The sequence below is a fragment of the Artemia sp. Qi Xiang Cuo genome, chromosome 5 (assembly GCF_049724085.1).
Source record: "Artemia sp. Qi Xiang Cuo chromosome 5, ASM4972408v1, whole genome shotgun sequence".
Lineage (NCBI taxonomy): Eukaryota > Metazoa > Arthropoda > Branchiopoda > Anostraca > Artemiidae > Artemia > Artemia sp. Qi Xiang Cuo.
In genome coordinates, this window is record NC_142798.1 from 64,128,836 (window position 1) to 64,141,036 (window position 12,201).

Sequence of the window (12,201 nt, forward strand, 5' to 3'; positions counted from 1 at the left end):
CACAGGATATCGATTTGTATTTTTCTAGTTATTTATTGTGTCATCATATATCATATATAATAAATGTTTGAACCTTGAATGAATTCACGGAACCGATTTTTAGCCATTATCAATCAGAATGCAGAAAGCAGTCTGAAACTGAATACTCTGAACCTGTCAATTCAAACAGACTGATAGACAAGACACCTATAATGAATTCTTAGGCATTAATTTTTAAATCTGCCACTCGCTGACATTCAATGTTTTTAGTAAAGAATTAAGTAAGGATATTTTTAACCGTGCTGAACTTTCTTCAATTAAAATTATAGCTGAAAAATGTTTCAATCTACTTTAAAGACAAGTCTTGAGTTTTTTTAGGCCTATTACTTAACTAGGCTTTCACGGATGCATCTTCTTACACATGGGTGTAGGGATGGGGGCAGCGGCCCCCCCCCCTAGACCTTCAAATTTACTTTAGATATGGCTGAAAAAGCAGATGGTTTGGAAAAAGCAGTTGATAAAACTTCATCACACTATCAACTGCCCCCCTAGACAATATTCTGCCTACACCCATGTTCTTACACTTTCCATATACCTTATAGGCATAGCCTACTAATCACGTTTTTTTTTCGGTAAATATTTACCAAATCATATTATTGAGTTACGACTAAAGTGAATATACCACTCGATGCCTTTTTTTATGCTCTTTACAAATATAATAATCATTTTGTCGGAAATGAATTTTAGCCCCCACCCCTATATATACCAATTTATGGTATATATTTGCACATTAGGGGGGCTGGGGGTAATTTTATTTTTGATGAAAATGAGAGGTAAGTTTAAACTTTCCCCCACCCTCCTAATGTGCAAATATATACCCTGTATTGGTATATACAGGGGTGGGGGCTAACTTCATTTCTGACAAAAATGATTATTATATTTGTAAGAGCATAAAAAAAGGCATTGAGTGGTATATTCACTTGAGTTGTAAGTCAATAATATGATTTAGTAAATATTTACCTTTTTTTCTTCAAAATTTCACTTTAAACCCTTAAAGCACCTTGTTCCTTATTGTAAAATGATGTGGTAAATGTTTTGCAATTCATATTATTGACTTATGAATAAAGTAAACCTACTACTCAATGCCTTTTTTTATGCTCTTTCCAAATATAATAATCATTTTTGTTGGAAATGAATTTTACACCAACCCCTATATATACCAATTCAGGGTATATATTTGGACATTAGGGGGGTAGGAGTAAAGTTTAAACTTACCTCCCATTTACATCAGAAATAAATTTACCCCCCCCCCTTAATGTTCAAATATATACCCTGAATTGGTATATATAGGGGTTGGAATAAAATTCATTTATGACAAAAATTATTGTTATATTTGGAAAGAGCATAAAAAAGGCATTGAGTGGTATGTTTACTTTATTCCTAAGTCAATAATATGATTTTCAAAAACTTTCCCAATGATGTTTTTAATTTAATGTTTGGCCTCTCCTGATAGAAATGCTACAAGATTCTGGAAAATAGCCTAAGCCTAGAGAAAAAAAACAGTATGCAATTGAACAAAATCATGTAAAACCAAAACCATCACATCTTGTTACCAAATGGAGTTGAGAAGAGGTTAAATTTTTCATTGTTTATATTATTGACTTACAAATAAAGTAAACATACCACCCAATGCCTTTTTATACTCTTTCCAACTATAATAATCATTTTGTCAGAAATGAATTTTACCCCCACCCCTATATATACCAATTCAGGGTCTATATTTGCACATTAGGGGTGTGGGGGTAAAGTTTAAACTTACCTTCCTTTTATATCAGAAATAAAATTTACCCCCCCCCTCCTAATGTGCAAATATATACCCTGAATTGGTATATATAGGGGTGGAAGTAAAATTCATTTCCAACAAAAATGATTATTATATTTGGAGAGAGCATAAAAAAGGCATCAAGTGGTATGTTTACTTTATTCCTAAGTCAATAATATGATTTGCAAAAAATTTACCAATGATTTTTTTAATTTAATGTTTGGCCTTTCTAGATAGAAATGCTACAAAATTCAGGAAAATAGCCTCAGCCTAGAGTAAAAAACCAGTATGCAATTGAACAAAATCATGTAAAACCAAAACCATCACATCTTGTTACCAAATGAAATTGAGAAGAGGGTTAATTATTTGTTGTTCATATTATTGACTTACAGATAAAGTAAACATACCACTAGATGCTTTTTTCTATGCTCTCTCCAACTATAATAATCATTTTTGTCAGAAATGAATTTTACCCCCACCCCTAAATATACCCATTCAGGTTTCATAGGGTTCACTGAGTGGGGTGTGGTTAAATTTTAGGTGTTAGTAAACTTACAGGTCATTTTAACCTCCCCCCCCCTAATGTGCAAAAATAAAAACGGGCGTGGTATATATAGGGGGGGGGGCTAAAATTCATTTCTGACAAAAAGGATTATTATATTTAGAAAGAGCATAAGCAAGAAGTGGAACAATACATGGGCAATTAGGAATTTGTAGTACTTACAGTGTTTTGATGGTATGTTAGGGGCAGAAAAATGTACATTTGGCCCCCCCCCCCCCTCACCTAAGAACAAAAATAGACCCAGCGCTGCACTTTGTGCTTTTCTAAAATATGCTAATTGCTACCACCACAAGTCCTACTTTGAGCCCTTAAAGTAATACCTTGCTCCTCTTGCATATTCCCTAGGCATGGATTTATTAGAGTGAAATTTTTTAAACTTCCCACTTTATTGCCTAAACTGTATGATTCTGTCATTTATAAAATGTTCTGTTATTATTAAGGGCTTCTTCTATTCACTACTGTCATTTTACCACAAAATTTAGTGCTCCAAAAACTTAGGAAATGTCTAATAAATACATTCCAAGCAAAAGTTGAATGTATTTCCTGGGGAAAATAATGGTAGGCTATTGATTTATTTAATAAATAAAATAATTAAAAGTGCTGGTTTTATCAACTCACAGTTTTTGTCCAATACTTTTGAAAGAGGCATAATATTATTTATTGAAAAAAAAGCTTACTCTCTCAAATATAGCCAAAGGCCTAAGCCTAGTTAGATACTAGTGGGTTAGGTTAATAGAATATGAAGTGTAATATTTATCCTTGGTACCAGAATTAGGAAGCTACTATTTCAACTTTAGAAGCCTTTGAGTCCTTAGATTAGGAAATCAATGCACTGATTTAAAATCCCAAACAGTGCCAACTTGAAATACCAACAGTGCCAAACAGTGCCAACTTGAATACCAAATACCCAACTTTTAAACTTCACAATTTATTGTTGAAAAAATCCAAATTTTTTAAACTTCACAATTTATTGCCTAAACTAAGATTCTGTCATTTATAAAATGTTCTGTTATTATTAAGGGCTTCTTCTATTCACTACTCTCATTTTACCACACAATCTAGTGCTCCAAAAACTTAGGAAATGTCTAATAAATACATTCCAAGCAAAAGTTGAATGTATTTCCTGGGGAAAATAATGGTATTGATTTATTTAATAAATAAAATTATTAAAAGTGCTGGTTTTATCAACTCACAGTTTTTGTCCAATACTTTTGAAAGAAGCATAATATTATTTATTGAAAAAAGCTTACTCTCTTAAATATAGCCAAAGGTCTAGACCTAGTTAGATACTAGTGGGATAGGTTAATAGAATATGAAGTGTAATATTTATCCTTGGTACCAGAATTAAGAAGCTACTATCTCAACTTTAGAAGGCTTTGAGTCCTTAGATTAGGAAATCACTGCACTGATTTTAAATCCCAAACAGTGCCAACTTGAATACCAACAGTGTCAACTTGAATACCAACAGGGCCAAATGGTGCCAACTTGAATACCAAATACCCAACTTTAGTGGGAATCCTTTTTGACCAGCAACTCTTATCTTTTTTTATGTCCAAATTCAAGAAAAATTTAGTACACAAATAAACCCCTAGGGATTATCAGAACAGTTACAGGCTTATATTTCTACTAGTGTCATAGTTTATGTTGTCAGTTTCACCAATTAACCAGTTTACCTTAAACTTTCAATCTTAAGCTTATACCCTAATTACAGAGAATAGATCCCACCTTGTCTTGATTCATGTGTCATTCTAATCGCCTCTCATTTTCTTATTATTTTTTTCTTTATTATTTTCCTCAGTGTTGCACATTTTGTTATAAGACAATAAGAAGAGAACATACCTGTAAATGTGAATTGCTTCAAATTTGAGATAAATAAGAAAATAGAAGGGTGTTCTACTTAATCTTAAACATTATTAGCAAATGATTGTGTCTGGAGTGTGGCTTTGCCCAATGTGTAGTCATTTACCCCATAAGACAGGTTGTAACTTAGACAAAGAAAAAACTTTGCTCCTTAATTTAAGCTTAGGTCTACTTGTCTCTGACTAAAGTTTGAAACCATCATTCTAATGATTTTAGCAAGACTTCAAGCACTATCATTTTTTTCTAGGGGTGGGAGGGGGGGATGGGGAGGTGTAATGCTCATCTATTAGAATGGTTTATTGACCCAGGCTACCTACAAAATAAATATGTTGCACATCATACAAAAAAAATGCTGCATTTTCCTTCTTATCACTAGAAAAAAATCAGAAAAAGGTCTTTCTCTCTTCTCTTGAGAGTCTATCTACAGTTTTTTTGTTGAAATCACTTCTACAGCCTGTATGCTGCAGGTTCAGTTTCAGGGGTTTTCTTACAAGTTGGCTGTATCTCATGCATGCTGTTGTTGGTCTCTTGCTAGTTTGTTGAGGTGATGTTGCAGGAGTGCTCTGGCAGCAGCTAGGGGTTTGATTCCTATCCTGGATTGGCAATGGAGGCATGAAATGGTCCACCTGCAACACAGAGGGTGGTGGCTTGGCGGCCATGTCTGGCAGTATGGCATCATCAAGTCTTTTACAGACCAAACTTGTGCCTTTTGGGCTTTGAAGATGGCAAGCTGATAGGTGTTTGCAGTTCCTTTGTAGAAACATACTATCATTTTTCTGCACTTGGTACAATTGTGGATGCTTTGCACAAGTAAGTACAACAGCCTGTTTCCATGGTCTGTCAGGCATTTTCTGAATGTGGATTGCATCACCAGGGTTAACCTGCTTTAGCTGATTTATTTTGCAGAATTTTTTGGCATTTCTGCATTTCAGTTCTTTGCTGGGTGAACTGTCCAGTCAGGACAACCTTCTTCTTTAAGTGATTTGTGGTGCATGGTAGGATGGATCTTAGTTGGCAGGACATAAGGAGTTGAGCAGGAGATGCAAATCCATCAACTGATGCATTTTGGTCTTCAAGTAGACCTAGGAAGGGGTCTTTGCTGTTTTCTGTAGCCTTGATCATGATGTTTCTTATAATCTACACAGCCTTCTCAGCAAGTCTGTTGGATTTGGGATGCCCATGGCTGGATGTGCTCAGTGATATACCCCAGGATTTGGCAAAACTGATTAATTCTCTGGAGGTGAACTGAGGGCCATTGTCAGACATTAGCTGCAATTGTCAGACATTATACCAAGTCTTTTCTTGTACTCTGCCAACCCTCTTGAATTGTATTGACTAGGGTGCTCAAGGTTTTGCCTTGCGCTGTTTCCATCTGTATCTGCTCAAGCTCCTGATTGCTGGCTGGTAGTTTCTGTACTACATGGTGTACATAGATATCCAGATCTTCTTCCAGTTTTGGATCTGTATTGCTAAGATGGAGGTGTGACAGAGCATCAGCAACTGGGATTTTGGATCCTGGTCAGAAGCTCAGGTTGTAAGGCTGGACCTGAAGCATTAATTGTTGCACTTATGGTGTGGCTTTGTGAATTGGATTTGCTACAACGGTTTTGAGCAGGCGGTGGTCAGTTGTGACGTCAATGTAGTGACCATACAGATAATGGTGGAAGTGTTTACTGCCACACACAATGGCATCTAGCTCTTTTTTGAGTTGCAAATACTTCTGCTCTGTCTTTGAGCAATCTCAATGCATATGCTGTAACCTACCCTTCCAAAACAAGGTGGGCTTCGAGCCTGTGGCTAGAGGCTTTGACAATGAGTTTGATATTCTTGCTCTGATGGTTGAAAATTAGGGTGTTTGACACTATAGAGCTCTTCAGGTCTGCAAGTGTTTGCATATGTTCCTCAGACCAGATGAATGAGTCTGCTTTGGTTAGGTCATGGAGTGTTTTTTTTTTTTTTTTTTTTTTTTTTTTGTGGATAGGCTTGGTATATGTTTGGCAAGATAGTTGATCATCCAAAGGAGGGTTACAAGTTCTTCTTGGCTTGATGGGTTTGGCATATGGTTTATGGCATGAATCTTTTTTAGATCTGGCTGCATACCCCTGGAGCTGATTAAGTGTCCAAAATAGCTGACAGTGGAGGCCAAGAACTGGCACTTATCTTTGTTGAAATGGATCCCCTTAGCTAAGGTATGTTTGAATATTTTTGCTAGGCATTCATCATGCTCTCCTTGCATTGTACTGCACACAATCATGTCATTGATGAGGATGAAGACACCTTCTAGGTCTTAAAAGGCATCTTCATTCCTCCTCTGAAATTCATCTTGTGCTGAGATGATTCTGAATGGCATTTGCTTGAACCTGTATCTTCCATATTTTGTGCTGAATGTTGTGAGGTAAGACAAATCTTCAGATAGCAGTATTGACCAGAAACCAGAATGGGCATCAAGCTTTGTGAATACTTTTGCTCCTTATAGCTTGGAGGTGATGTTGTCTAGAGTGGGTATGGAATAGTGGGGCCATTTGATGGGCTTGATTAGGTCTACAGGGTCTATGCACAATCTTATGGACCACCCTTCTTCTCAACCATAACCATCGAGTTGACCCACTCTGTTGGGGTAACAGCCTTTTCAATAATACCTAGGTCTTCTAGGCATCTGAGTTCGTGCTTGAGTTTATTCTGCATGGGTGCAGGTACCTGCCTAGCTGGGTAGACATTTGGGGTGGCATTGTCTTTCAGGTATATATTGCATTCTCTGTCAAGTTTCTTGATTCCTTTAAACACCTCTTTGTGCTTTTCTTTCAAGAATGGTAGTCTTGAAGATGTTGAGTCTATGTTCAGTACCAGCTTAATCAGGCCCAAATTGATGCTTGAATGGTAGATTATGATGGGGGATATTGAAGTCTACAGTACATAGCCCTGCGGCTGGTGTTACCTTAGTAGCTGCTTGTTAATTTGTAGACTCCTGATACTGGGGTCTTTGCTCCACAGTAGCTGGTGAGGCGCTGGCTTGTGGGTTTCATGGTGAACTTAGGGGTAATGAGGTCAAAGTACTTCTTTGGAATGATATTGACCTGGGCCCCTATGTGTATTTTGAACTGGACAGGGAAGTGATTGTTGATAATCAAGGATATCATTGCTTCGTCTTTGCTTTCGCTTTGTTCAATGGAGTACAGGAAAACGGTTTCATCACCTAAGTCAGCTTCAGCAGCATCTTCTTCTACTGTGTTTACTGTCTTGCTTCGACAAACTTGTGCAAAATGGTTGAGGTTTTTACATATGGAGTATGACTTTCCCTTTGCTGGGCAGACATGGGAGGGGGAATATGTTCCACCACAGAAGAAGCATGGTTTGCTCTTTGAGCTGCTTGCTTCATGTTTATTTTGACTGCCGTTCCGGTTTGGGTAACGTGTTATGGCATCAATCTCTTGTTTTATTTGAATGGACTTAGTCCCATGGAATGTTTTAAACTGTGCCTGGGTCACTTCGTGGGTTCTGCGCATAATGTTTGCTTTTTCAAGTGTAAGTTCATCACCTTCAGCCAAGAGCTTCTTGCATACGTTTTGGCCTAGTATTCCACACGCTATTTGATCACGGAACATTTCGTTTGGGTCCGAGTAGGAACATGGTTCCACTAATGGCTTGATCTCAGTAATATACTTCTCTACACTCTCTGCCTCAGTTTGGTCTCGTTTTTGGAAAAGGTATTGTGCAAAAACTGTGTTCTACTGTGGTGAAGCATACACCTTAAATTTCTCAAGGTACCGTTCAATTTTGTTTTGTTCCTTGTCTGCTATGGCGAAGGTGTTGAAAATTCTGTATCCTTTTTCTCCAGCCCAGATAAGTAGGTAGGCACAGAGAGCTTTCTCTGTTTTTCCTGCCAGTGGGCCTGCAAACATCAGTTGGGCATGCTCTTGGAAACGGTCCTATTCTTCTGCTAGGGAGATGCCTTCCCAGTTGATTGATGGCTCTTGGACATCCATAAGACCTCATTTGTGACACCCTGTAATGCTCGTCTATTAGAATGGTTTATTGACCCAGGCTACCTACAAAATAAATATGTTGCACACCATACAATAAGAATGCCGCAGAGGGGGAGGGGGAATTGAAGGCGCATTTTAGTTTGACTTGAAATTTAAGACACTTTTAATTTAAGATTATGTTTTATAAATTATGTAAAAGCTTATAAATTGATATTTTATACAGGGCCAGATTTAAATCTTTGGCGTTCCTAGGCCCAAGCGTCTTGGTTCCCCTAAGCCCAAGCAATTTTTTTTTGGGGGGGGGGGAGACACAGAGATTTGCAGGGAAATCCCAAAAAATTCAGGGATAGGGGAAGCTCTGAACAAAAGGCAACTGATGACTGATGAGCCAAAAATAATGCAAGAGAGAGGTGATAATGAGCTGTCAGCTGCCAATCTTGGGAGACATCTAATATTTTATAAGCGGCCATGGATTTCCTGTGTTGTTTCAAAATCACTTTTCTGTGAATAGGCGGCACAGCAGAAAAGTACACCTGGCACTTAGATGATGGTTCACATTAGTCCAGTTTTGTTAAGAAAAAAAAAACTGCTCAGTGATTTTTTTTGTGCCCCTAGGCCCGGCCTAGTGGGTCTATCCATAAATTCTAGCCTGATTTTTACAAAGACATGAAGCCCAAAGCACTTTTCTTAGGCCTTATTTGCGTTGTTGATCTGTTTTTGAAAGTTTCGTTTCTTTGGTACAAAATCTGTCCAGGTTTATCAAAGGTTTAAGTACCTACACCTTTTGGAGTAGGAAGGGACAAAAATAAATACTTCAAAATGTCTTCCCAAGGCATAACTTATGTTACTGAACCATTTCTGATAACTTCCTTCACCTAACGTAACTGTACTTTAAGATAAAAAGTAATTTGTCTAGAATTTTACCCTTTTTGTTTGTTATTTAAAGTATTTAGACTAGAACAGTTTGCTGTTTTTTGCATGATGCCTTGCATAATTGTCTAGCAAACTCAGTGACAACCATCAGAAAAAGTAGCCTAGGGCAAGGACTGAAGAAAAGGACTAACGCTTTACATGTTTGCCTTCAAAAGAATAAGGAAAGACGACATATTTTCTTAATCTTTAAATGATAATAACTAAATTATTATAAACATTCTTTCTGGGAATGAGGAACCTCTTGTCGTCAGAATTTCCACATGATTTAAGTCTTTGCAGTTTATATTTCTTTTCCTATATCTATTGCTGTATCTCCTATTTTGTGCAAACAGATGCTCAATTTCTCTTTTATAAATCATTGACTGTGCCTTGCAGTAACAAGGGTGACAGTTCTAAAACATTTTGGATTTTCTTTTGATTAAATCAAGTGGTACAATTGTAGTTTACTAAATGTTTTTACTAAATGAGAGAGCTGCCAAGCTAGATGCGCAAACTTTTTAGGAATTAAATGACCTTCAAAAGCGAGGCCAAGCTTCAAGACATTGGTCTTTCTTGAACCTTTGAAGATTTAATTAAAGGCAAATGAAACCCTCAGGAATGGATCTAAAGCCTAAATTTGAGTTTAGAAAACAATTTTCAACATCTTACTTACACTCCTTCCCAACTTCTAAGGTTTTAAGTGTCAATAATTTTTTTTTTCAAATTAAGACAGATATATAAAATGTCTTCACAGGATTCTTGAAACCATACAGGTAGGGAAGGGCTTAAGATGGAAGTTTGAAACCCCGTTCCAAATCCTAACTCCTAAAGGTTTTTTTGACTTAGCTCAGTAACTTTTTGAGGTAGTGAAATGCCCTTGAACTGCAATTTTACCAAGTAAGGTGGTGAGATGCATGGACAAAAAAAAATAATATAAGGTTACTGTATTTTTCTAAGGGCTATTTTGCAAAGATGTAACAAAGAAAGTTTTTTGCAGGGCTCTCCAATAAAATATTAACTTGTACTATTTGCAAAGGGTACTGAGATACTTGATAAGGGCATTGAGGGCCTTGCTGCCTTTGGTACTGAGTAATTCATTTATATATCAGGATCTTTGTTTAACTGAAAGAATAACTGCCTTATGCAAGAAAATTTAAGAAAGGCTAATGCGGAAATTTTTTTTTTTGACCTAGAGGAGGTCAAATTTTTTGTTACTTGAAAGTAACAAAAAATTATATTAAAAATTTAATTTAATTTTGACAGAATTGCATCTTCATATATAAGATTATATAAGATATGTATCTTTTGGCAGGTTTTATAAAAAGTGGGAACATGTCCTTATAAAAAGACATGATCTCGATGAATAAGACCAAAAATTATGAACTGCCCTTCTGTTTTAAGGTCTTGAAAGTCATGATAAAACCCATTACTTCCCAGGGCAACGCTCTGATACACAGGTATGGCAAATTTCTTTTTTCAGCAAATTATGTGCAGCCTGTATTTAATTAATGTAACCAAATTAGAAGCAAACAAATTGAATTAAAAAAAAATCTTTTATCTAAAGTGACGAGTAGTTAAAGCTTAAACAGAAACTACTCTAATGTGCAGGGCTACCCAGCTGATCCCCACCCTTTATGCTAAGTTTTAAGCTGTGCTGTGCTGAAAGCTTATTTGAATGCAACATATGTGACTGGTGGGCTATCAAAGGTATTTCATTTACCTTTTGTTTTTTAAAATATTTGAATTTTATTATGGTCATAAAAAGGTAATCAGTGGAAAGTTTCATTGTTTTAAATAAAGGACTTATTAAGCTTAAGTGTAAGAAGTGGATGGGTTATATTGGCCCCCATTGTAATTTATAAGTTAAATTTGTTTGTTTTAATCTAAATGTCACTTTAATTACTACTACTGGCTACTCACTGCTGCACCAAGTCTCCTAGTCTAACGTTATTGCGCACGCTCCTCCTCCGTTCCAATGTATTTGAACCTCCTTTCTTTACCCCTCTCAAGAAGTTCGTTTCCTCTAAATTTTTTCTAACGATTTCTTCCCTTCCAATTCGGGGTGACCTGCTTTTCGTTTGGCCCTAGATGGATGACCTAAAAGGTCGATCTTTGGCAATCTGTCATCGTTCATTTGCAAAACATGTTCTAGGCATCTCAACCTTTCTGTTATTATAGCCCTAGAAAGCGGGATAAAATCACAATGGGAGAGCCCGCTGGCCCCCAATATCGGTAAGAAATATTAAAGAACAAGTTGACATGTACCAAAAGCATAATAAGCTTGATGCACATGTAAAATCTCTTTTTAAGAAAGGAGTCGTGTTAAATCTTAAAATCTTATTCTTATATTGTTTTGAATATTTCAATTAAAACAAAATTTATGACCAACATTTGATTTTACAAATGGCTTCCAAGTTTATAACAAGTTTTTTTTAAGAGTTTAAGAGCTTGTTGATTACATGGTTAGCAATGTAATGTGGAAGCCCAACATAAAAAGTGACACAAAAAGCGGAAGTATTGTTACAAAGGACCTGCTTTCACTACCTTTGCAAATATAACCAATGACTAACGCCTGATTAGAGGAATTTTTCTAGCTCATTCTGACTAAAAATGTGGATAAGGCTCTTTGTGTTGAAGGGTAAGCTAGTGAGTAATATAAGCAGCAGCAAAAACCATCACAGGAAAAATAAGAAATAACTGTCATCAGGAAAAGTCCTCATTCCGCATAGCTTTCTGTTTTTTTTTTTTTTATGTAAGATAAGCCTTTACGAAAAAAACAACAAAAGAACAGTTTCATATACTTCTTAGACAACACAGGTAATTCATATTTTGTATTACTAGGCTGTCCAATGTCAAGAAGTTACCTTCGAGGGAATCTGGCAAGAGCCTTATATAACAGGATGCTCGACGAGGAGTCTCTGAGTAATTTTGACAAATCCAAGGTCTGTATAAAGCAATACACTTTTTTATATAGGCAATGTAATCCTTATCTTATTGCAAAAATACATTTGTTTTTAATAAGTTTTAAAATCAAGCTGGGTAGACAATAAAAAACAATTCAAGAAATTAAAAACTACAACACC

At 36.3% G+C, this 12,201-nt stretch overlaps 1 protein-coding gene across 2 annotated transcripts in view; it reads left to right on the top strand.

Annotated features, from left to right (window-relative positions):
- The first annotated feature begins 225 nt into the window (after positions 1 to 225).
- The window catches only part of LOC148952380 (protein-L-histidine N-pros-methyltransferase), a 154,386-nt gene continuing 142,410 nt past the window's right edge, over positions 226 to 12,201 (top strand). The window contains exons 1-3 of one of the 2 annotated variants that reach the window (XM_089089837.1): positions 242 to 260; positions 6,310 to 6,412; positions 11,960 to 12,060. In XM_089089837.1, the coding sequence (XP_088945963.1) occupies positions 11,968 to 12,060 (93 nt within the window). In that variant the 5' untranslated portion in view covers positions 242 to 260; positions 6,310 to 6,412; positions 11,960 to 11,967. Of the gene's footprint in view, positions 261 to 6,309; positions 6,413 to 11,959; positions 12,061 to 12,201 lie in introns of both variants that reach the window. The other variant, XM_089089838.1, reaches the window with a different exon arrangement.